At 37.5% G+C, this 27,169-nt stretch overlaps 2 protein-coding genes across 2 annotated transcripts in view; one reads left to right on the top strand and one right to left on the bottom strand.

The window, feature by feature from the left end:
- Positions 1-27,169, bottom strand: part of TDRD9 (tudor domain containing 9) — an 87,384-nt gene that overhangs the window by 39,393 nt on the left and 20,822 nt on the right. Inside the window, exons 3-7 of the mRNA XM_059848229.1 lie at positions 12,041-12,147; positions 5,351-5,448; positions 4,688-4,909; positions 2,575-2,697; positions 193-273 (exon numbers count right to left, since the gene is read on the bottom strand). Of these exons, the coding sequence (XP_059704212.1) occupies positions 193-273; positions 2,575-2,697; positions 4,688-4,909; positions 5,351-5,448; positions 12,041-12,147 (631 nt within the window). The remainder of the gene's footprint in view (positions 1-192; positions 274-2,574; positions 2,698-4,687; positions 4,910-5,350; positions 5,449-12,040; positions 12,148-27,169) is intronic.
- On the top strand, positions 22,263-23,705 carry RD3L (RD3 like). Its single transcript, XM_059848191.1, has 2 exons — positions 22,263-22,561; positions 23,408-23,705. Exons 1-2 carry the CDS (start codon positions 22,263-22,265, stop codon positions 23,703-23,705), a joined length of 597 nt encoding a protein of 198 aa, XP_059704174.1.

The raw sequence follows: 27,169 nt of genomic DNA, 5'->3' as shown, positions 1-27,169 counted from the left end.
ACACATTACAGCAGCCAGGAAAAGAATGCCCCTTAGCTTGCCTACTTATGAGGAGTGGTAAACTAAAAAATATTTTGGTAAAAAGAAATAACATAGGAATTTGTGGCAAATTCCTTAAAATAGGGCCTTCATAGATAAAAGACGTGTAAAATTTTCTGGCAAGAAAAAAAGCAGAATTCAGTTTGAACCCACCTTTACAGACTGTGAATTTGTACACAACAGTTTACGGGTCACCAAGAGCAAAAAATCAATTTCTTCTGTACGCTCATGCACCTGGAAGACATTATCCACAATTTAATTTTCATTAATTCATTCTCTTCTTTTTGACAATCTCTTAACTTTCCTACTCAATTTTATGCTTTATTTTTGTAACTTGGAATAACAATACATTTTCACAGAAGAAAACACACACCTTTTGAGCCTAGGCATGCTAAGAACACTTTAAAATCCCAACAAGAGTCTTCAGATGACTACAGAACCCTTTGTGAAAATCATGTCACTCTAAAGCTAAGAAAATCTAGAATAATGACTAGAAAATCAATCTTGAGCTCTAACCACTGGTTGTACTACAGCTGATAGTAACAGATGAGGTCTATGATACTGATGCTGGATAAATCAATTATACTTTTAAGATCCCAAATGATCCAGGGACTGTTTTGGTTTGTCTGAAAACTACGCAAATCAAATACATGTGCCTCACTCCCAATGGCTTCCAGCTATGATCCAATACACAGCTACTTTCTAAAACATTCATTTACACCCCATTCTTTATATATCCTAGCACCTGAGCCTTCTGCCTGCTCCTTACAGTTCAGCAAATACTTCTTCCCAACATTATCCATGATGACCATATCCCTTTCTTGAATTACAGTTTAAATATTTAAAGTGCAGCCGCTTTTTTTGGAGTTCAGCCTTCACAAGTCCTGGAAGCTAATTAGCATATTCTAATACAACATAAACATAAGACATATTAAATGCTGTCCTGTTACAAAAACTAAATTAGCTAAGGTACTTTTCAGGCTGACAGGTCTTGCTGTGTGAACCAAGATTTTTGGTGCTAGTTTAGAACCAAGATTTTTGGTGCAGACTTTTTAAGTCTGCTCCTAAATGTCTGCAGTACACTGACAGGGAAGAGAACTGCAATTTAAAATATTATGGAGAACATTCAGTTGTTAAAAACAGTGACTGTGGACTCAAGATCACAATCTCTGTAGTAGGTTTGGGGGGAAAGGAGGCATATGAGCAACAGGAGGGACCAGAACCCTGGCTGGGAAAGAAAAAAAACCACACAGTCTTGATGGAAGCTGCTGAAAGAAGTGGTACAAGCCAGTAACATCAGTTCAAATTACAGCACCCAAGAAAGCAAAGCTTGAAAAACCTGTGCATAAACCCATTCTCCTGTGTAAGGGGCCAGAAAACTTCATTCATTCATTTTCATATATAGTGAATAAACCTTAAAACTAAAGGAACAGTAACACTTCATGTGTGCACCTTCTATGGTTCAGCTTCTGAATCTACATTTAACCTAAGTTAAATGGAAATGTTATGGTTTCCAACACTCTGCTAATACACTGGAGTGCTCAAACACTTTCCAAGAAGGCCACTGATACAATTCCTTGGGCTTTGGAGGTTTTTTGTTCTTTTTCTGTTTGAATGAAGTATTAAATTTTCCTTATACAAAAATGTAACTACTTGCTCAAATTTCCAGGTTTCCAGTGCACCATCTCAAGTGCAGACATGAAAGCCTTGTTACTTTAATAGTCTAATGGTACACTACTGTCTCCCTGATCCTCAAATATCCAAGAATTAAAGTAGCTCTCAGCTACAATACCAGTAACAGGATAAAAATAATACTTATAAAAAAATACAACTTAAAACAAAACAAACACACAAAAAAATACCCAAAAACCAACCAAACTCAACCAACCCCTCAAAAACCCCAAACTCCTAAGTCCTCTTCTGTACCCCTACATCCCAAGATGTTGTACATCCTACATGAGATTTACATTCATGATTGGTGACAGCACAATTTCACATCTGACTATGATTAAAAGTCAAATATTGCTTTCCACATAAAAGAAGCATATACACATGTAAAAATATACAAACTACAAGTGTATTTTCTTTAGCTTCTTAGTGAAGTGATAGCAACAATAATGAATTCTCAAGAGTGAACTGTACCCACAACCAGGAGACAGAACTTTCACAGAAGTGTTTTTCAGGACACCCCTGAAGAATAAAGACATTTTAATATCCAAGTGAGTGAAAAGTAGCTGCCTCCTCCTGACAGGCCTAGCTGGACAGGTTCTTGAATTCCACAAGACTGATTTCAAAAAACATTTCAAGGCACCCACATTAAAAATTAAGGACTCCCAAAAACCCTCCCCACACCCTCAATTCCAAACTTGGTGCTCAAAAGGAATGCTGGCAAGCCTATATAAGCAAGTGTTACATTAGACAACTTATAAAAAATATCTTTAAAAGGAGATGTCTGATTTCTCTTTTCCTGCGTGGTAAGAGACAAAAAAGAAGGTTTTATTAATTTGAAAATTAAACTTAATTCCAGCAACTTACTTCATCAATGAAAATGTGTGTGAACTGAGTTAGGCTCCTGGCAGAAACAATCTTCTGAAGAAGAACTCCAGTTGTCATAAACAGCAACTTCGTCTCCTTGGTCGAAACGTTCTCTAAACTTAACTAACAACAGTAAGAAAAACACATACTAGCTGGAAACTTATTTATTGTAGTTACAGAAGCATGCACATGAAAGAACTCCAAACACAGTGTAAAGCCATCAAAATTATTTACTCCCACTTGCACAAGTCTCCATACACAAGTGTTCTTACTAGAACCAATCAACTGGTTTTCCTTTGGGAGAAATTTCCAAAACATTTAAAACTCCTACGTTTCATGAAGGGACAGAATTCCTTGCTGGGTATTTTAGACTGAGAATTCTTCAAAGACTTCTAAAGGTACATGCATACACCATCCTTTCCACTGATGTAAAGAGCAAGAAAAAGATTGTGCCAAAATGTAGTTTGCTTACAGGACAGAGGTTTAAGTTATCACCAAGACCAGGCAACTTACTCCTGAGAGAAAGGTTCTACAACCCAGTATGAAACAGATTTTTGATTTCTAATATACTTGTGGACCTTTAGCTACCTCAGGTGTAACCCACCCAGGCAGGCAGAGCTGTGACCACCACGTGCAGCTTTCCATCAGCCCAGAGCAGACACATGGGTACTCCACCATTTCCCTCTGTTTCTGCTCAGCTCACACAAGTGCTGATGAAACAAGCACAGCACATCCACATCCACTGTCCCAAAGACAGTCTGGAAGCACAGTATCCTTTTAAGTCTTTGAGACTCAATAGCCTAATGAATCAATTTACTAATTTATGACTAATTAATTCAAGGTATCAAAAATCACAACAAAGGCTTTACATATAAACTACTTTGAAACAAACAGCATACATAACTGTCTTGGTTTTGGCTGGGATAGAGCTCATTTCTTCTTAGTAGCTGGTACAGTGCTGTGGTTTTGGGATTTAGTATGAGAATAATGTTGATAACACTGGTGTTTTGGTTATTGCTGTCATGTGTATGATGTGGCTCAGAAGAAAACATGTATGGGATAACAGATGAAGCAGAAGTCTGACACGTAAGAGTCCATGCTATGAACAGCTCTGTCACTCTCAGTTAAAAATCAAACCCCTCCAGATCTGAAAACTGTACAAAATTAGATTTAGGGGTAACAAAGAACACCTAACACACATAAATGGCACCACATGCAGCATATTAGGAAGCAACCTAAATCTGCAGACCTATGAAGAAACAGAAACCTCTAAATGGGCACTAGCCAACATACACACATTACCCTAAGTGCAAGAAAGAAAGGAAGAAACAACAAGAACTAGAACGAAGCAGAGGGAAGAAGAGCCCAGCAAACACTGCTGTGAGCAAAGAGCTCCAGAAGCAGACAGTTCTCCATGAACATCCCTCCCACTGTCAACACCAGTGTGAACCCACTGGCCTGAGGAGCCAGAGCAGCTCATCCAGAGACAGCTGTGGCCCACCCAACAACAAAACCACCATCACAGCAGCTCAGTGTGGGTGACAAGGAACTGATCAAAGCACCAGGACCTGCGTCAGAAGAGGAATGTGGCATCAAGTTTATAAATGGAGGGACAGAACTGAGCTTGAAGCTGAGTTGAACAAAGCAAAAGGAAGAGACAGATTTAAGAGGAAAAACTAGTTTGAGTTTTTCACATGTTAAAAAAGAACAACAGATTGTTTACAAAAGAACCTGGTCATAAATCCAATAAAGTTCTGAAAGAGTTGACTAGTAAATGTAGTAAAGTCAAACAGATAAAGTATATTACTTAAGGAGGTGAAAGGAAAAATCACAGAACATAGTTCTCCTGCAACAATTTCAATGATTAATAATGTGGATGTGTCTGATGCAGACACACATTTTCCGTTGGGAGTCCCCACCAGGATTTACAGTTGTTCAAATTTACAAGTTAATTACAAACATTTAGCAGGAGACAGATAAAAACCAGTAATTCCACTTTAAAATCAGATTCTCTAACACTTGCTCAGTATGTTAGATATGCTTAAAAGTAACCAAGGAATAATATACAGTACTTTTTAATGCATTTTTAAATACAATTTGGATTTCCTCATACCTGGTATCCTACAAATCCCCCAAGTGTCCATGATCTTTCCTTGCTAATCCACCTGGCAAGGCTGCTGGCGCTGATTTTGCGAGGCTGGGTAACAGCAATGTTGCAGGGCATAGACCGGCTCATGCAATAATCCAAAACATACTGTGGAATCTGGGTGCTCTTTCCACTGCCAGTCGCTCCTTCCACAACCACAACTGAGTTGTTTTGTATGAGAGACACTATCTGAAACAATTTTTCAAGAAAACTCCTAAGTATACAAGTTTTAAAAGATATAAAGATCTCAAACATATAAAGATATAAAAGAACTCAAAACAGATTTGAAATATCAACAGCTTCCAAGCCACAAAGAACACTGTGCCATCTTTTCTATCAGAGATAACTGGAATCCTACAGTGCATTAGAAAATGACAGAAAAGAATATGGGCACACACCCATGTACATATTTTACATGAATACCTATAAAGTGTAACAGCAACATTTCCTCCTCTAAGACATTTGATGCAATGACTTCGTAAAAAGCCTGGAAGTTTTGTACAGTGTTTAAAACAGGAACAGAAATTACCTTTCAAAAAACAGAAACAAACGAACAAAAAAACCACCCCAAAGCCACAACAAAACATTATTTCCAGCTTTGTTCCACGAGAGAAAGTAAACTGACATTACCTTTTCCCTGTGTTTGGCTGTAGGCATATCCAAATATTTACACTTACTTACTGGTACAGAAATTGAATCACTTGATTCACACTGAGACAATGAAGTACCTAAGTATAAAAATAAACAAGAGTAACATTTCAATACAGAAAGGAAAAGACCAGCAGGAGATTATGATGACAGTATTTGGAAGCCTAATTTCTCTAAAATGTGAACCACATCCTTCAAGTATTCATAGAATAAATATTTTTTTTAGTATTAGTAGACTGAAGAGATCTTCTGTATTTATGCAACTGCTGTTTTACTGGAAGAAACTCTGAAAAACATGGCTTCTAGGTTTAACCACCATCAGTGGAAAGGATGTATACAACTCTGTAAGTTTGTCTCTTAATTTAGAACACTGGATTTTTGCAGTTTGCATTACAACTGCCAATTCTACCTGCACACCCAAGAATTTTTTACAATACTGAAAAAAATATGCCTTATTCATGTACCCATGTTGTTTCCCTTAAAGTCTACTGGATTCACAGTACAAAATAACCTGTAATAATTTGACATAAATACCATTATTATTTCTACCACTTGGCCATTAAAATCTGCTAAGCATCATAATGACCTTTCTGTGTGCTACTACACCCTGCAGTCTCTTGGCAGAAGTTGGTCCCTATTAGCACTGGGTAATACAGAACAAAAATCTTTCAGTGCCAGCCTAAGTTTCTGCTCAGAGGTTTGCAGACAGTTTGACCATGCAGAACAAAAGAACAGGTCTGGAGGTGCAGAAGGAGAAAACCTGGACAAGACTGTGGTAAACAACAATTTTGCAAGTTACAATTAAACAAACAGCTGAAATACTTATAGCATAATGAAATCAAAAATAGTAAAGTTTTCCATTTCAAATGGGTTTCACCAGGTATTACAGTGAAATGGATACTTACAGGTAATAAAACATACAGGTAATAAAACCCTACACTTCTTTTTGTCATTTTTTCTCTAAGAAATAGAGCAGTGAGATAGCGTTCTATTATTCTTTCTACAAAAGCAATAATTACTTTAAAATAAAGGTTACAGCCTGAATACTTGACTGCAGTTACAGCTCTCTTTCTCTGGAAAAGTAACAATCTCAGACAGCAGGGAAGCAGGAGCAGGCAGAACAGCATCTTAGCTCTGTGCCATTCCTCAATGCATTCCCAAATTGTCTCCAAGTGTCAAGGAATACAAATTAAGTTATTCTAACACTAAAAAAAGCCCCAAAAGCTGGACAGCTCACTATGACAGTTTCATAAGGCACTAAAAAACAGAGTTCTCCTAAAGCCACATTCTGCAACAGGAAAAATTCTTTTACCTGGACTCTGTAATGCAGCAGTGAAAGGTGACCACTGCTCAAGGACCTACTTAGCACCACTAAACACATACAGAACCAGAACTTGATAGCAGCACCCCTTTGAAATATTAACTGTCCTTTTTAAAATACTTTTGGTCAAGGTTCTAAATATATTCCCCAGAAAAATGCATATATATAGCATTCTGCCACAGCAACTCTGCACAAAGGCTGCCTGGCTTCCCTCTGGCACAAACATGTCACAACGGAGACATCCATAGCTGTGTGTGATTTGACCAAAGCTGGAAGAAACCTCAAGCTGCCAGGGAACAGAGCACAGTGGCAGCAGATTCCTGCTAAAGCAACATCACCTTCCCACTTCTATCACGTTTTCAAAGAAACAACTGCAATTTTGAGAAGTTAAAATGTTAAAAGAAGTAAGCAATTTTTAATAGTGATTATAAATAATTATGGAAGGAGGCACACACAATTCAAAAGGTAGGAACCATATATAATAATCCTCCGTAAGGCAGTACAAACCCCAGCGTATTAGTAAGAAATCATTAACCTAAAATTCAATTAATAATTTTATTTTAAAAACACAAACAAACCAGAAGCAAAGAAACAGCCACCAATATTCATGCACCTGCTGAAAAAAATTTAATTTTGTAGCTATAATTTTGTTCACTGATAAAACATAAGTTTTTTTAATACTGCTTTTTTCACAACATCTTACTCTCTCCTAAGCACATCTGGAAACAAAATGATACCAGAAGTAAATGGTGATCCAATGTTAGCCACAATCACCACACAGAATTTAAGAACTGACAGCCATACAAGCATTTAGCAGATGCTGCAAGTACTGAACAGTGGTTTGGGTTTTTTCTCTTCAAGACATGTATTCTGTGCTTAAACTGAAAGAAACATTACTGAGTTTGCTTGGGGAACTAATAACAGGACACCTGTGAGACTTCTGTCTGCAGAGACAGAACAATTCTGGCCCTCAGCAAACTGGCAACTTGAGATGAACACCGACGTGACCCAAGCATCAATGGAATGCCCCACCCTAACAAACTGAGGACAAACTCCATTTGAAATCTGTTATGATCCTTAGTAAAAACCAAAACAAAATTAAGATGGGGAAATTGAACAACCATCTTAAAAGACCTTAACAACTTCATCTTTATTTTTTAAACATGGAAGTTGTTCTGAACCATGAGGACCTGCTGCAGAAGAGAACATTTCAATGTACAGCCTGATGAAAGGTTATTCTACTGATTTAAATAACCATTCATCTGGGAACTCTATACCATACACTCTAATTACCTTTAAATGTTGGAGCTTGCTTGAGGTTTTTCTTTTTTATTTTTCATATCTAGTATGTAATAGACCCCCCAATGATAACTAGTCTTCAGAAAAGCTGGTCACTCCTGCCAACACAAGATGCATCTAAAAATTCAGCTACAGGTCTACAGAACTATCAGCAAGGGAGACAAACTTTTGCTTTTTCAATTGCCTTTACTTTCTGAAAAACATTATTAGGACCGGGACAACTGACCCAACCAGTGCACACCTGTGCCAGGCATCATCCTCTAACCTGCACCTTGGATTCTAACACAGAATGCAGGATGCTTCCAACCTGAAAACAGCCAATTGAGGAAGCAGGCAACTGCTCCCCATGCTGGTTTAGGACAAGCAAAACATTTCACTGTATAAGAAGCATTAATGCCAGTCCAGAATAATTAATTTCTCTATGCAGAATTGGTGCAGAAAAAGAAACAGAAAACTTGGTTATGGCAAAGATCAATCTGCCTGCTCACTTCCCTTTCAATTATTAATAAAGTCCTGCAGAGATGACAATGACTAGAACAGTCCAGTGCCCATGGAAAGAGCAAATTTTCAGAATCTCAGTTATTACAGCCCATACACCAGATGTACTCCCTCTGGTATCTGTTTCCTGAATTGAATTTGAAGAGATCCTTTAACATAGGAATAGATTTTTATATTCACCAGTTCTGGGAGAAGAGTTTGTACAGGTATATTTTGCTATCTGCCACTAAGCAATTAAAAGGAGATGCTTAAAACAAAATATACTTGAAAGTACTGGTGAGATCAATCAAATAAATGCTTATTAAATCACTGATCATTCTTCTGCTGAGACACAAACACACAAAGTGATTACAGTTTGCAAGGAAGTTCATAGGAAAGGAAAGCCACAGGTAACAACTGGCTCCTACACTGAGCCAAAAAGCAAAAGGACTTCCCAGAACATGGCGCTACCTCAGTCAAACCCCAAGTACAAAAAGGTGCTGTCTGATCCCTGATAAGCTTAATTCAGAGAATTCCTATGAAAATACTTCTCTGGTGAGACTTCTTTACTGCAATCTTCTTCAACCTGCATGTATCTTATATACATCCTTGGGTGAGGATCTGTGCTATGACTAATTTTCCTGGCATGCATCTGTTCTGAATTCACAATACATAAGGTACCTAAAATTCAGCTTCTTATATATCAAAACAATGTTTAAATTTCTTCCTCTCTGAAAGAAATTACTTCGGGTCTCCAGGTGGGACCTGGAAGACCTCCAAAAGATATCTATTTACAGTTATAGACATGAAAATCATGCAGACAGAGGAGGATAAAGGAAAAAAAAAGCTGCCATCCACTAAGCTTCATGAAAATAAAGATTCTTCACGAAAATAAAGATTTTATAAGCTTTCAGAAGTGCAAAGCTCTAGTCTGTACAGATCAGAATAACCAAATTTGGAAAAAAAAATATTTTCTACAAGATGAGTAAAGTGGTAAGCATCCTATACACCCAGCTCTGCCAGGTTTCCCTCTGCACAACACGCCATGACCTCACTGAATCCAAAGTGTGTGAAGCCTGGAAGAGCCAGCACCAAATGTGAAAAGAAACCTGGTGGGACAGGGAAGAACTGGTAATGCTCTACTCCTTTTGGGTAACAGTTACGAAAAATAATTGTCTTCTGCTTCTATTTAATCACTTCAACTTCCTTTGCACAGTGGTATCATTTCTACAATGCTCTGCAGAAGCCAGAACTCTAAGTGCAGTTCCCTGACGATCTGTTTCCCCAACAGAGAAGCAGAACAGGCATTTCTGTTTGTCATCTCAGCATAAAAGCATATGCTCTTTCAGAGAAATTCAAAAGCACAAGATTTGAACTCAACAGAACTTCATCAAATAACAAGGCACAAGCAGTACAAACACAAGCACTTTCAGTAACTGCAAGATTTAAAACAGGCTATCAATGTGCACAGAAAATATTGCCTATAGTCAGAACAGCAACACAGAGAAAGAAGCTACAAAAAGAGGACCAATTCAAAACCTTCAGAAAAAATCAGTTTCTCATTTCCATGTTGTGAAGGTTATTTCTTGACTACATTTGTATTCAACACAGCTCAACTCACAGGTCCTGGTCTAGATAAGTCCTTGATCATTTATGACAGTTCCCATGTTCTTGAGGAAAACAAACTTTCAGACCAACATAGCTGATAGCTACAAATACATCTCAAAGCTCTTAAAATCTGAATGATGAGCATACTACATTAAAGCAGTCTGAAATGTAGAACAACATATACATTTATTAGCTATAAAATTAACAGAACAATTCTTATTCTCACTTACTGAGCTTTTTTATTCTACTATCCTAACACAGTATTTCTGAGCCTGTCTGTAAGTCAAAGTTAAGGGCAGTAAGAAGCAGGATTTTCTGAAGCCTTTATGTTATTCTACATCTAGGTGGGATTTGGCAGCTCAGCCTCAGAATGCCTTAGGAATGTTCCAGTCCTGTCACTATCCAGTTTGCTTGGAGTCTGCCACGGGATCACACACTGCTGGCAGCAGAGCACTGATGAGAGCAGGCAGCCATCAACACTGCACAGAACAGCTCCTGAAGCAACTGAGACTGCAGACAATGAGACAGACAAAGAACAGAACAGGGGGAAGGGGGGGGGCAAGAAACTGAGGAAAATATCCAATGCATTAATGAAAAGAGATTATGTAATGTGTCAATACTTTAGTAATGTTTATGGTTGTGTGCCAACTAGATGCTGTTTCAGTAAGTTACAACTGGAAGGCAAGAATAAATACCAGAAGGTAAAATTACAAGGACAAATATTTTAGGGTAGACCAAGAGAAAATGGATGTTTATAAAATAAAGTGCCAGGATGACTACACAGAAATATTTCCGAAAGAGCCTAAGTTGTAATGCTGTTTCTTTTACAGAAAGAACACTGCTAGCATCAGTCCCACTCAAAGTCATGCAGGCCACTAGTGCTGCTAAAATTGCTAGTCTGTTTTATACAAAACTCTGATTTAGTAGGCAGAAGGTACAGAATGAGCTATGGTACTTCCTTGCATTAATCAATATCACTGTATTATTAAAGAAACACCTACAGAACTTAATCTTACTCAATCTGTTACTGTCTCTCCTTTGCTAGTAAAGCACATGAAGAACTAGGGAAATGTCATTCCTGAATGACAACACTGGAAGTTCCTTCCAGTCTCTTTATTCCCCCATTTCCACCTTTCAATACTTCCTCTCCCACAAACTTTATGTAACATCAAGGGAACAACAGAGTACTTTGTGGTTAGGACAGAAGACAAGGTGCACTGCACACGGTGAACTGGCCAAGTGCCCCTACTGTGTCTCAGCTGATGACAAATCCCACAAGTGGCTTCACCAGCCTGAGTTCCAGAGGCCAGAGAATTTGCAGATGCACTGAAAGACAGTAATCTCTAGAAAATTTCTTGATTTTTTGTATTTTGGTATGCCAGCAAAGGTATACAGAAAGTATTAAGAGAATGACACACAGAACAGAAAAAATATAAATGTTTTTTTCTCAGGAAATCAGCTACATTAACAAATCTGGAAATTAAGAGACACAGTAAGAGTTTGAAGCTCAGCTACCCTGACAAGTGAGTCAGCCTCACAGTGCTTTTACCAGAGCTCCTAGGAAAGAAGTGCAATCAAAATTCTCTCTAAAAGCAGCTCAAAGCAACAATCAAGTACACAGAGAAATATGAATAGAAAATGGGAAAACAGAACAAAGGCATGAATCTAATGAATGGTATCTTGTCCTTGCAGATTCATTTTAATCCTATATCTACATTTATCAATACAACAAGCCGGATGTATGAACACTTACCTATGCAACACCATTATACATTATAGTTTCCAGAAAATAAGTTGACTTTTCAATACCATGCTTTATCTATAACAAACTAATGCACATAAATCAATAAAAAAACAAGTACATTCAATTTAGAGAGGGAGACAGCATAAAAACAACAGGGAGAAAAAGGACAGGTATATCTGAGTTTATAATAGGAATGAAATAATTTTATTTCTTTTTTTTTTACCTGGCTTATAGACAAGCTGATAACTTCCAGCTACATTCAGCTCTTGTTCCTCTGCTTGTCTGTATTTTTTAGCATATTCAGTTCCAATGTTCTCTGAGATAGGCAGTCTGAAGAGGAAAGAAATGATAAATCAATAAATGCTTCTTAATACAAGTCTTTGGGATCTGTGTGGAAATAACAGCATTATACAAGAAGTTCTCCATGTCATGCAGGAACTACCTCAATGAACAAACTTCAGAAAAAAAATTAGTCTATGCATTTAGATAGTAGCCTGAGGAAAATGCCACATTGCATCTTTTTGTTTGGACCCAAAAAGACTGAGCTCCCAAAATTTCATCCTCTAAGGCTTCAATACCTAGGAACTTCTCTTCTAATGAAACACTACAATTTCTTCTGAACAAAGATTAAATATCTCTGTTTCTTCAATCATTGACATGTACAATTAGGAAAATACATGTAACTCTTGCATTATTCCCTTGAGACAGGAAGTGGACAGGAGGAAACACAAACATCTCACTGCTTTTAAAACTATAAGCCAGGAAATTATGGTAGTCAGGGAAAAAAATTAACACAATCACCTGATCATTGAATTTTATGGAAATCTATTACAAACAAAGAACATTAATCATGATATAAATGTAATGAAATGAGATTTTTAGAAGTCTCTTCTACATAAACAGTGTGAAGAAATTCATATGCAATTCACTACAGAATAATGTAACACGTAAACAATAATTGCACGGTTATTAAATTACAGGTGAACTTAAACACAGAAAAGCTCTGAAAACATCTAAAGTGATTTTTTTTTTTTTTAATAAAATAGAAACTACAGTTTTGCACATCAACTCTGGGCCCTGTGCAAGCCTTACCTATGCAACAAATCATGAAAGCACAGCAAATCTAAGTTTTATGAAAGGATAGTCTTGTGGAAGTGTTTATTTCTTGACCTAAAAAATAGGCAATGCTGACCCCAGAAACAGTGACACTGAAAACTACATGAGATTTTTAACATGGCACTACATCACACAGCCCTCAACAGAGGGAAACTGCCCAGGTTTTGATGCCACTGAGCACTCCCCTTCTCTGCCAAGGCAAACTCTGCGCCAGCTTGGCTCTGCTACAGACAGTTAACTCAGCCCAGTGCAGAACAGAACACCAAGTATTTATCACCTACTGTTGCAATCAAACTAGGACATAGCTCCTGATCCAATTTTAACAACATTTTAGGCATAGAGCTACAGCAATTTCCCCCAGACCTCAAGTATTTCTTAATGCAAGGTTCAGCAGGACTGCACCCATCTGCACGATGCCTACATGAGCAACAGCTGCCTACACCCAACTTTATCACTCAAACCCTTCTACAACACTCCTCAAAAGATCTGAATCTGCAAAAATATGAAGAAAAATTCATACACAGGATGTCTCCTTGCAATGTAGGTTATCCCACTGAGTGTATACTAAACACAAATAAACCCCCCCCCAAAAAAATCAATGATCTTAACAAAGTCAAGCATTCAGTAGCTGAAAATACCATAATGAAGTTTGGCTGCACAATCTCACTTGGTCAGCATTATATGCACGAACTACACAGATTTTTACTCATATAACCAATTATTTTTTCACTTCCATAAACCTGCAGCCTCACTGAATACACTGGACACACATATTCTGAAAACAAAACCTGGTTATGTAGTAAATGCAACTTGTCCTTAGGTTCTCCATGAGGAGAAGAGCCATCCAGGGCAAGCAGTCAGGGCTGTCAGAGGAGCAGGTACTGCTTGACTGTCAGAGCCTGGAGCAACAGCAAGCAAATCACCAACAGCAAACTCCCACTGAGGGGCTAAGGCTGGGAAAGGCAGGACTGTGCTCCTTGCTTGAAGCTAAACCTTGCAGATGGATCAGTATCTAAGCAGTAGCTGAAATCAGTTAAGGAACAGATAAGGAACATTAATAACTCAATATATAAACAAATAAACTTATGAATTATATCTCTTGGAATTTTAAGAGTCTTAAGCATTTCAAAACAGGCTCCCAGAAATGTTTATATATATATATATGTGTGTGTGTGAGCTTTTAACCTTTGCCTGTACAGCTTGAGGAAAATGAGGACAGCATGACCTCAGTCATTTGAAAGAAAAGATGAATTTTTTTTTTTTTTTTTGGACAGCTGAATATTTTATTTCAAGAATTAGGTTTTCTGTCTTCAGAAAACAGCAGGCAGTAAATGAACCTCAGGCTACACAATGAATAAACAAGATATTTAATAGCCAGTCATTAGGAATAAACATTGTGCACTTGACGTACCAAATCAGGCTCCAGTCTTGAGGAAAATCATATGCAACTGGAAAATTACATATGGGAATATGAAATGAGCAAATAAGCTTCTCTATACCATTTATTCATGTTTTAATGATGTACTGTTCTACATTAATAAAATTAAAAGCTTATAGAATAATGGGGGGTTTTAAGCAAAACGGAAAAAAATTACTATAAAGCCCCCTGGAGCTCTCCTAAATCATACAATCCTTCCAAATAATCATTAATACACCATTAGTGGGAGGTATCATCCTATACACCTGGATAAACAGAAAGAAACTTCCCTTAGGTGGAAATCTAATGATTTTCAGCAAAATTTGCTGACAGCAGAAGAATACAAAATTCATAAATTCAAATCCATTCCAGGCTAGAAAACAGCAATGCAAATGAAGGGACTTTTCTAGATTCTACTTATGAATCATCTGTCTGTCCCATACACCAGTTATTTCTTCCCCATTTCTATTCCTCCTGACAGTCAAAACCCACCTTCAGTACACCTGCCATGTTATAATACATATTCCTCTGGATTTCCAGAGTCCAGCCTTTTCAACTGCACATCCAAACCAGCCAAAACTCCACCCAAGTTAAGAAGCAGTAAAAAAACTTTCTTGTGACTAACACAATCACTGAAATTTGAAGTCACCAGCTGAAGGAAATGTAAAAGATTTTAAATATTCTGGGTTTTCTTCCTTGCCCCTCATTTTAAAAAGTAGGTGAACTTGATCTTATTCATATTAAGGGCATAGCATATTTCATCCTCAAAAGCAGCCAGATTCCTATGGCACAACCTGCAAATGTGTGACATTCCCTTCACCCCAAGTGGAAGAAGGCAGACAGAATTATAAAGCACTGAGAACACAATCAATCACTGACTTCCCTCAACAAGTAACCCCTGCTACATCCTCAGACTTACCCATGTAGGTGTGTACATTTCAAGACCTACCTATTACCTATTTCCTATTTTCAGAAACACTCTCAGAAGTAGCAGAGAGGACTTTGAGCCTGACAAGCAGTGGCTAGCAGGACCCCTTCCATCAAGACAAAGAGGTACCTGCCTCTTCTTGGAAAAGAATTAACACTGTCTTGTGAGTTAACAGGATTCTTTCTTCATTCTGTATTATGTGGTTTAACTACTATAACATTTTTCTGAAATGTGAGTTGTCTTGGTACATATGCCCAGTCAGACTAATTTTGAGCAATTGATTGAAACAAGGTATTTTTAAACATAAAATTAAATACAGCTGCCACTTCAGGGGAATTAACAGAAGGGAAACACAGTTTAACACCAAAAATTGTTGACACTTTCAATTGTAAATGCTTTAAAATATACTGAGGGTGCCTTTCTTTACACAAACTGAGCTAGAGAAAGGTGTTTCTTCAAGCTATAGAATGACCTCTAATAAGTCAACATGTCATCACAACAAAGAATACTGAGTAAATATTTTTATTTGTGCAATTGAAATAACAACTAAAGCATTTCTGCATACACTTAGCTGCCAAAAATAGAATCAATTGCCCAATCTTACTGTAACTCTGGCAAGTAATTTGTTTGGCCCTTTCCAATGTCATACATGAAATGCAATCACAATGCCTACACTGAACATAGTTAACACTTTTAGAAGAAATGCTTAAAAAAGGCTTTATTAAACTAGCAGACATGTGTAGTCTTATTCCCTGAAAAAAAAATTTAAAAATTGCTTATGAAGTATACCTGACTGTATAAAGAAAATATCCAAGCATGCAATGAAATTCCAAGGGTTAAGATGCTTGCTTATCCAACTTCAAAAAAAATTCTATTGACCACTTAATTTTGAGGTAGAAGCTTCTATTCAAGGCCAAGTAACTTCTAGAATATGTCCATCTTAGAGACAAAAATGAAACATCAAAGTCTCCTGGGACTGAGTTTTTAAAAAATTCTTATGGATGTACTTTCTGCTTATTTATGTTCTGCCTCATTTAACACAAAAAAATCCTGTGCACATGGAACTAGAAGTTGAACATAAAGCTAGTGTCACCCATTTCACAGATCACAAGAGAAGGACTGCCCCAAGTCATGGCTTCTGTCACGCACACAAACTATGCACCTATTTACAGATCTTTGGGGAGGGAGGAAATCACTTGAAAAAAACACTTAGCCTCATAACATACAGAGCAGTATTTTGCTGTACAATTTTAGTAAGATATATACAGTAGACTGTTTCAAAGCATCTCTTCTGAAACTGAAGTAATGTGACACTTTACATAACTGAACATGTGCCATGACAGTAAATAACCTTGCACTGGGTTTACTGAAGGACATACTAAAAATTACTCTCCTTTCAACTAGAAGCAGGCTTTCTATACAAAAGGTTGGTTCTACCTGCAGAAACACACTAACTTCAATGAAATCATGTACTTTCATTCAAAAGCCACGTTTCAGCTGCGAGAACAGACTATTAATAGAACTCAGAATAAATGTAACATATTAAAAACTAAAATACAGATTTCACAAAGTCACTACATATTATTTCAAGAATTTAAGAATCAGTTAGGTGCATGCTTTGTTCCCCAGTAAGAGAGCTGTTCTAAAATGTCATTTGCTAGATTTAGTGATAAAGTCTTCATATTTAAGCATTTTAAAAGGCTTGCGCAGCTCCTCCTCAGGTGTAATTCAGGCTGCCTGTTTTAAAACCTTAAGTAGCTGGGGAGGGGGGGAAAGAGGGAGGAAGAGCATTAAAGTAACTTTGTAAAATCCTGAAAAACTCAAATGCTAATATTTGGATTTGGATAGCCTATGGAAACTCAGTAAGTCAGAAATATTTCACATATGTCTAACTAATAGCTCTGCCCCTTATCCACAGTTAAAATCCAAGAAAATCCTTCAATTTACTGTCTTCTGCCCTGCGATTTTATGTCAGTGGGCTGGGCTTCAAAGAACTGGACTCTTCTAGGAGATGAGCTGCTGATGAGCTTCTCTTCCTGCATTTGGTTACCAACTTGGTAAAATCCAGATTAAACAAATCTCTTAGAAAAATAAAATGCAAGTAAGAGACTGCTTTGAATTTAGAAGAATGCTCTTGAAGATTAGTATTAAAAGCAGGACTGCCTCAATTTCAAATTGATGCCTGTAACTCCCCTGCCTGTTAGTGATGTGCCATCAGCACCAGAGACATTAATGTTAGAGACAGTCCAAGTGGAAGAAACCAGCTTCAAACATTTCCTGGTTTTATTCATCTCAACACCAGGATGCAATGATAGCTTACAGAAACTTCTGTCAGTTAACACTACTAAAAGAAAATTATTCTGTTGTTCACTATCACAGCAAAAGACCAAACAAGGAGTCTTAGCAAGAGGCTTCTTGTGAAGGCTCATGGCAAATTTTGCTCAGAATTGTTAAAAAGACAAAAGCAGTAGTCAAATGTTGTCTCAAGTGGTCAGAAGAGGCAGACTCACCATCTGTCTGCTGCCCAAAACATCCAGAGTGAGTTGTTCTGTCAAATCAAAAGAATAATACACTACAAAGTTGATTAAACCCATAGAGTAGCATTGCATTTATAAATGAAAGGAAGCCATCCAACCTGCTAGCTGTGGATAAATTATTTTTTAAATCTCTCTCTGCCCAGATGATGAGAGCATTGGCAACTTTTCTTTGTAACTATTCTGGACCTGGCTGGGATAGGGTTATTTTCTTCAGAGCAGCACTATGATGCTGTTTTAGAATCGTGACCAAATCAGTACTTCTGAAAATATGTTTTAGCTAATGCAGAACTGCACAGCATCCAGGATCTTTGTGTTTCTCACAGTGCATCCTCCCCTGCCCCCCATAAATAGGCTGGTGGGTGCACAGGGTTTGGGAGGGGGCACAACCAGGAAGGCAACACAGACCAGAGAGATGCCACTTAGTGTCATGCTCAGCAACAAAAAGAGAGAAGAGTGGGGTTTCAGTTCAGCTTGCCATCTGTTGCTCACACTGGGCTGGGCACTGGTCTGCCCATGAGAGGTGATGTGGGGCTGCCTTTGCATCACTTTGTTTTCTTTCTCTCTTGTTCCACTTTTTAAGCTTTTATTTTGAACCCAAGTTTTTTTTCTTTTCTGTTCCACTCCTCATTCCCTATTCCCCTGAGGAGGAACAGCAGGTAAGCAGGGGCCTGTGTGGTGTTTAGGTGTCTACTGGGCTTAACCCCCAGCAATCATCAGCCCTTCACACAAAATCTATGCCAGCAAACCACAGCATATGATTATCATCAACAGACACTGGGAAGAATTATGGAACATGCAACACTACCCCAGCCTGTTGAAAGGTTAGCTGGGTAGCAATGCTCATGATCTGCTACCAGCACTTTTGGTCAACTAAAAATTTGTCAATGTCACATAGAGTCTCATTCATAAAGAGAGCTGTACTTGCTTCTTTCAACAACTATAGTCAATAGCATCTCACATGGTACAGATGACATAAAATTTTCCAAAGAAAAGAATAAGAAGCTTCTCCTCCAGCCATTCTCACCATTTATCATGCCTAGATGCTCACATCAGTGTACTATTTGGTTAAATGGAGCTGGTTTTGAACAAACTGCTCTTCAGCATCAACTTCTCAAACTGGCTTTGTCAAAAAAAAAAAAAAAAATTAAAAGCAATACTTCTAAGGTACATCTTTATTTTCAAGTTCTCCCTCCCATTTGTGACGTCAAACAGGAGACAAAAGAGGAATTCCCCAAACAGATGAAATTTAGAGTAACAGATACTTTCAGGTTAATAGAACCATGAACCACACTTCCACTCTTCCACACCAAGCCACCCATATGGCAGAACAAAACCACTCCAGAAATGAGGGTTCTTCCAAGAATGCTGGGTTTGGCTGCAGCTCTTCAAAACAAACTATACCCAGAACATATCACTCACCGTGGGTGCAAACGTTACCTTAGGGGGAATTCTTTTGACATGATAGGTACTAACTCCACACTGACAGCCCTTTCACCTCAGACAAATAAGAACTAATAACAGACTCCCTAAATGCCCCTTGGAAAATCCAGAAGTAAATAGAACTGTGTATAATTTATATTCAGAGTAAAGGAAAGCAACAGAATAAAGCCAGCACCTTACTACAGGAGCTGTTCTGCCACACACACCAGAGAATGGTCCTTGTTCTGACTGAGGATGCACAGAGCTGACCACAGAGACATAATTAAGTAAGTCACTGATAAAGACAAACTTCACAAGTGCCTTCAGGGAACAGACCCACTATCAGCTAAAGTCAAGCCAAAATTTTCACCCTGACACTTTAGATCCAGGAGTACATTTAGAGACAGCTGGGTAGAATTTTGACTCTTAAAGCTTCCAGGCTTAACCATGGGCTAGAAACTGCATAAACTACTGCTCTACTTCTGAGGTCCAGTTTCCAGAGCCAGTCCCACATAAGCAGTCATCTATCTCTTCACATACCTGAACTGCACACAAAAGTAGAAGCAATAGAAATTTTCAGCTTCAACGCTCTCCTACCAATGGAAAGATACACATGAACCTCAGGATCCTGCCTTGAACCTTCAATGATGCAACCAAAGATTAGACTGAAAAATAAAAGTTGTAGGTTTCTCATTTAATTACTTTGCACACCTTCCAGTATGCATCTCTAATTTGCAAAGACATGATAATGGTTTTACACTGTACAGCAGTTTGCTTGCAGATTGATACAGTGGGAAAAAGTGGTGACATGTTAACTGTGCTGTAAAGGAGGTGGCAAGGAGCATTTTAATTTTATCTGAAAATCTGTCAGGACAGTTCTGTCATCATAAACCTAGCTCGCTTCCTTTTTCATAGTACCACATTCAATGCAATGTGAAAACCTTCCAGTTGAAGAGGATTAATACTGACATGTGAATTTTTCCAATATATAAGTAATATCAGCTTTAATAACAGCCATACACGTCATCCTTTATGTTGTATGACATCTAGAACAAATTTAGAGAACCTTTGTTCTCCCAACTGTTCAACACACCCATGGAGGGAGAAAAGCAGGGATGAAAAATACTTAAGAGGGGCACAGAGAGTGGTTAGAACAAGGGCAAGAAGAAAGGCAGAATTTCTTATACCACGGCTACTGTTTAGATTAATAGGAAGAGACCGGATAACTGGAACGGAAAATGGCTCCGTCAGCAACCTTTAGTGTGCACAGTGCCATCCCCGAGAATGAACCTTAAAAATGGATATGCTCAAAATATTCATCAAGGAAACAAGGAGCAGGCAGCTGACAGCCACTTGAGAGAGAAGCAATGTCTATGGTAAGACTTACAATTCTGGGCTTTTTAGATCAGTTTGACCTCAATTTGCATCTCGTTATCATTCTATTCCTTTAATTAGATTACAGTGTCTTTTATGGCACACTGTAGGTGTTACAGTCTGGCTTCTTTAAACACATTTGAAATGTTAATTAAAAATGCTAACAGCTATGTACAGTAATGAAAACGTATAGAACCATGAGATTGATGAAATTTAGCTGGAAGAAACATTTAATGTAGCGACAATCCTGAGCAACTGTCAAATACCTCTTTTCTGTCAACACTCACTTAACAAAAGCTTAAGATGATCGTTACTAGAGAAAAACTATTCTTAGCTGTTTAAAAATGACAGCAGAACAGCCTGATCCCCCTCTAATGGGAGATAAGTCTTCCAGCATCTCAATGGCCTGAAAGTTTAGTTTGATGATAAAAGCAACATAGTTATTTTTAGCACTCTATGGGCATAAAAATACAGCTCTAAACTGTGACCTACAGCTATGCACAGCCAAGCATCACATCATACGACAGCCTTAACTTTAGCTACAAGCACGTCTGTAGTTGCTTCAGACTACCATTATTCATCTCACTACCAACAATACATTTGGATGGATTTAGCAACAAGCATTTGAAATTGTTACCATCTTTTTTCAAATTGCTGCCATCGGCAGAACTCAATTCAAAGGTAGGAGATCTTAATGGACTTGGGAGAAAGTATTTGAGAGACCATGTTAGGTTAAATGGATTACTGCTTCTCTCCAGTATAGAGGATGAAAAAGAACCTTAAAAGCAGAAAAACTTAAACTGTCATACTTGGTACAAAAAGTCATTTTTTCTGGGCACAGTTTGAGTAAATAAAAAAAAAAAAAAAAAAAGAAAATAGGAAAAAGAGAAAAAAACCCTTGTTTTCTTCCAGCAGTACTAAGAACCTGCAAACGGGATATGCTAGAATAAGAGACCTTCAAGCAAACTCACCTGAACAACACTGTTCACAGACAACTGCAAAGGTAATTAATGTTATTTTATTCTAATTTGCATGCTTGTGTGTGCATGATTTATTACAAAGTGCAAATTAGAAGTCTATTATACAAGATTTCTGTCTCCAGATTATGTGAACAATAATTAAAATATTTAAAATAAAAATTGATACATAAGTTATAAAACCAGATCAAGCAGAGTTTTAGTACTTAATTACTAATTAATTATTTAATTTTTAAATATATGTGTAAGTTTAAATTGTTGAGGTTTGGGGGTTTGTGTTTTGTTGGGATGGAGTGTTCTTATTTAGTTGGGTTTATAATGAGGTTTGAGAGGTTTTTGTTAGCTTGCGTGATGGGGTTTAGGAGTTTCCTCCCTGTTTGTTTTTTAATTCATGTATACTATGGATAAAATATGAAATATTTCCAAGGTGACAGATATGTACTTTCAAATGCTGTAAATTCCACAGAGTATGTTAACTCAGAAGAGACACAGGAAATATTTTAAGGTACAAGACTTGTCATATTTCATTATGGCCTGGTGATTTTGTACAGCAAACCATTCGAATCATTAATAAAGTTTCATTTAAACATTCAGTTGCTAAGAAAGAAGTCTACAGGTAAAAAAACTAACCAGTTAGACAAGCAAAATTAATTTTTTTTCCTCTCCCCAGCTTAAAAATGCCACTTTTTGGCTGGATGAAATGGTCAAAAACTGATTCCTACAAATCCACAAGCTGTCCTGGATCAGAAGTAGTTACAAAAACCCTGCTGAGGGAGTTGAAATGGCACCTGAAAGAGCGTGAAAGATTAGTGCAAGAGATCGAAAATGAACAAAAAGTCCAGAAAACTGGCATGGATTACAACTGGCTCAAGAACTACCAAAACCCTCAAGCAACAATTCCAGCTACTGAGCAACGGCAGCTTGAAGTTCTGTGCTCTCAAATCCAGCCTTGCCAAACAGGAACTGTTCTCAGCAGGTAATTGTTTCGTATTCCCCTGACTCCGAGTTCTCTATCACAAGAAAGCTGTTTCTCTACCTAATCAAAGTGTGTATTTGGCTCTGCTCTTCCTTAGTGGCAATGACCAGCAAGTGGAGAGCATTTTTACAGTTGTTTTAGAAATTACATCTTCACTTTAATATGTCGCACTTGAAGGAAGTTTTAAATCAGGATTTTCCTGGTCTAATCCAAACAAAGGAAATGTCGTATGACCTTTCAATACTTCCCATTTTTCCTTTTACTTATCCCTACTATTTATTAAATAGCATCCCAGTAACTAAAAATCAAATAAAACAACTAATGCAATGCACCATTATGCAGAAATCCAGCCTTACTGTCTACAATACCAGAAAACTTCTAAAAAATTGAAAATCAGTGTAAATTTTAAAAAATAATAAATTTCTTTAATCCCTCCATGCATTTTATGAAGAAAAATTCTCCTATGCCTGCATTTTAAGTACATTTTCTAGGGACTCAGACCAAGTACATTTGCCTTTTAAAGCCCAGAATACACCTAAGGGCAAAGTCAGTTTAAATCAAGTTACCCAGATGGGCCAAAGAAAAAAAAAAAAGAAAAAAGAAAAAAAAAGCCTACCCAATTACAACTGCTTTCAATCCACAATAGCTGGAGTACATCCAGCGCATTGTTAGAGCTCTTTTCCTCTTACAATCTTCTGGGGGAGGTGAGTGGGGAAATGTGGCAGCAAGGAAAAAAATGACACTAGAACTCAAGTCATTTCCTCCTCCCCCACCCCCAAATGACCAGAGAGGAAAGAGAAAAGTTTTCAGTGCCAATGATTAGATTTCAATTTTTTTTTTTCCTAGATTTCGGGAAGTTTTGGCAGAAAATGATGTTTTACCGTGGGAAATAGTCTACATATTCAAGCAAGTTTTAAAAGATTTCCTTACCACCATGGAGAGAGAAAACCAAGCAGAGCAGCTGGTAGATGCATGGAATACAAATTGCCCTGAACATTTCAGTCTGCGTGGTGACAGCTCCAACAAGTCAGACAAAGATGAAATCCCCACGGTTTCAAGTTATGTCGACAAAAACACACAAAGCATGTTTCCCACCTTCTCTCACAGAATCTGGAATCTACCCTATTACTACCCATCAAGTTAAGTTGGTTTGTGTTACTTTGAAAAAGTTATGCAGCCATCCACATTCTTTTCTTGTAATTGCCATCCAGACACACAGGAGTAAGAAATGTGACATGCTCCCCTTTTTATTCTAAGTTTAGAAATGAAAATCCTTAGTAATAGTTAGCATGCAGTAATTTAGGTATCTACTCACCTTTTATCTTCATAGCTTCTTAGAGCTGTTGTGTTTTAAGCCATCTTTTAATAAAAAATGTAGATATTTCTGAAAAAAACCCTGGGCAGTTTAATTTTCAGCTATATAGAGCTAGAAGTATTTAAACAACAAAAAAAGATTGCTCTGCATATTTTGAAACAGCATCAATCCACAGAGCGTTAGACAAAAAACTTCTGTGTTTGTCACATAGCTTTTAGGCTCTATGAGAACTTTATACTGTGTAAAAGACATGGTTTAATATAACATCAGTTAAATAAACTAGTAAATACTTTTTGGAGCTGAATAATTATTTCTTAACTTCAAGAATAATTGCATGAAAACACTGACAGAACTCAGCTGCATGTACTATTTCTATGGTTTTTTCTAAACTATACTCTGCACATGCTGAAGTACGTGAAGGTGGACAGCTAAACAAAACCAGTAGATATGTAATAATATTTAACAACTAGCTCTCTATTCTTTTAAAAAATTTATTGAATTATTTAATTTTAAATAGTCATTTTTCATTTGACTTACTTGTTCTGAAACCCAAATTCTGCATTAAACCCTTAACATTTTTATCAAATCAGATGGAACCTCTCTAGAATAGCCAAGGAGTCAACAAATTATTTCCAAAACACAAGGTGTTCATTCTAAATTTACACATAACAAAATCTAATGCTTCTCCGCCACCATGATCTATCACTGTGGGTTCATCAAGTTTTACAAGATTAATCACATAAATAGCAGTCATGGTCACAGCAGGCAATTAGAGCAGAAAATCAATGAAAACATATGCCAGAACTCAGTTGGCTACGTTTCCAATTGTGCTCCCATCACTGTAACAAGTTTTTACATGTTTCATATAATGTCTTTTTCTCTGTACTTGCTTTTGATCTGTCTGCCGCATCAGAAAAAATGGGCAAGACTCACATGGCCCAATTCACAGAATACACTATTCCATAAACAAAACTGCTTCCTCTGGTATCTTCTTCAAACATACTGAAGAAGCCAATCAGATTTCATCAAGTTGGTAACACAATTTTAAGGCATCTTATGCTGCACAGCTGTATCCCCCATTCCAGAAAAAATTTACTAATGATGCAACATAAATTGGAGGAACAAATGGCATAATAATTTACTAAACACTTTTAGTTTTTTTTTAATGGGTTTAAAAAGTCTTTGAAAAGCTTATGATATAGAGAACATTTCATGTACAAAAATAAAACATAACATTCAAAGAGAACTCCTTATCCACATAAAGGACAAAAAACTGGAGGACTAGAGCAAAAACTTCCAACAGGTTTAAAAGAATAAAAGCTGCAGCTCAATACCAAAAGTAGCTAGCCCCTCCACCTCCCATGAACTAAATACACAAAGCTTCACAAGGACATGCAAACTTCTCAGAACTGCTATAAACTCTTTGCCCTCTTCTTGTCAGTCTGTGGATTAATAAAAACACCGTTCCAAACTTACTCTGCCCTACTGATGCAGCACAAGGAACTGGAGATTCCCCTCCTGCAGTTCTAATCTAATCCCTGCATGAGGGCAGCAAGAGAGTCAAAGAAAGATGCTTCCACAGTGATAAAACTCTCAAAAGTATTAAATATGAAGTACCTTTCCTACAGGAAGGAGGGTAACAGATGCTGAGTATTTAAAAGGCATTGGCAGGATGAATATTACTCTGAGAATTAACATTCATAATGCTGGTTTCAGATAGCTTTGAAGTGGACAAATGTGCAAGACTCCTGCAATGGCAATTCATGTAAATTTATTTCTTAAAATGGTACCCTCACAGCTCTCTATCTGAAAAACTCTAAAAATGCAGCTTCCAAATTTTCACTTTAGAAAATGGAAGGCCAGTAACACAGAAGATCCACTTACCTTAACAATCACCGAAAATGAGCAGGGAAAACAAATAAACACAACAAGATAACCCTAGATACAACTTGCCCATTATCCACGCTTTGCAAACTTCACTTCAGTTTCATTTTAACATGAGCAAATGCATTTTTCCAAGTTCAGAAAGAGGGACCATCAACTATGCCACGTTGTAAAAGGCAGTTGCTGCACAATATTTAAAAATATAGGTAGGCATCATAGCAGATTCAGTGTTAAATCCCTATACAGTGCCAGGGAAATGCACAGAAAGGCTCACCTACTTTTATATGCATGTTTTAATCAGATTACTGCATCCAGTTCTAGTGTCCACATTTGGGGGAAAAGGGAGAAGGAGAATGCGAAGGAGAACTGCAGAAGGTACAGGAAAAAAAAATACCCAAAGGCTGAGAAAATGCCATCCTCTAAGCACTCACTTTCGCTATGTTTTTTCAAATACTGAAATGTGGGGTAACTGTGGAGTACAAGCACTTCCTCCTGACCAAACTGATATACACTCTCTCTAGTTTAAAAGCAGAGAAAAGCATAGAAAAAGCAATAGGGTAAGGGCAAGAAGCCAAACTAAAAACGTTCAATATATTTTTAAAATTTTGTTAGATTTACCACAACATGCTGCCAAGAAAATCTGTTCTTCGACTCACCAGCTGACACAAGGCTTTTGCTAGAATTATGCTTACTTACCCTTAGAATTCAGCTACCTCAGACAGGAGTAAGATTGCTGGAAGACCAGTCACCACTACTCTGTGGGAGACCACTGTCCAAACAACTGCTTCTTTAAGTATTTTGTATTTATGCCCTACACAGTTTGCATGAGGTGCTTTAAAACTACATTGCCCCTTACACTGAGCCAGCAGGTATTTCTGCAATAGGCAGGCAGTCACCACAAACCACTCTGGGGACAGAAAGCTGAGGGGCAGTAATTCCAAAGGACAGCAGTGTCTCCCACCTGCACAAGCATCAAGCAAAGCAAAGAGCATGCAATGTTTCCAGCCAGTAATTCAATAACTTGGTGAAAGGTACAGCTATGAAATGCAGGAAATAAAAGAGATAATAAACACCTTTTACACACTCAAGATTTTAACTGTCTTAATGTGAACACAACTGTGTTGATACCAAGGAAGAATTTAAGGGTTTAAATTTCTTTCAATTAAACAGAATTAAAAAGTTAATCAATGAGCTGTTTAAGGACAGAAATTCCAGTCAGATTTTATGCAGTTTCTATTTCTACTACCTTTCCCCAACAACCCCAATTTCTAATACTGCTATTCTAGAGGTAGTTCAGAAGCAAAAGAATCTTAAAAGCCTTGGAAAATGAGGCATCATCAGTAAAGGAAGCAAACACATTCCCCGTCTCTTTTCAAGGGAAACACGAGGCTTTTAGATCCCATTAAACA

Source organism: Haemorhous mexicanus, chromosome 6 (assembly GCF_027477595.1).
Source record: "Haemorhous mexicanus isolate bHaeMex1 chromosome 6, bHaeMex1.pri, whole genome shotgun sequence".
Taxonomy (NCBI): Eukaryota; Metazoa; Chordata; class Aves; order Passeriformes; family Fringillidae; genus Haemorhous; species Haemorhous mexicanus.
The sequence above is the reverse complement of the archived record's forward strand: the minus strand, read 5'-3'. Positions and strand labels throughout refer to the sequence as shown.

What these genes read in the sequence shown, in the direction of transcription:
- RD3L (XM_059848191.1), top strand. Translation starts at nt 22,263, where the DNA reads ATGCCACTTTTTGGCTGGATGAAATGGTCAAAAACTGATTCCTACAAA. An exon ending in ACAGGAACTGTTCTCAGCAG is followed by an intron (nt 22,562 to 23,407) that starts GTAATTGTTTCG and finishes TTTTTTTCCTAG; the next exon opens with ATTTCGGGAAGTTTTGGCAG.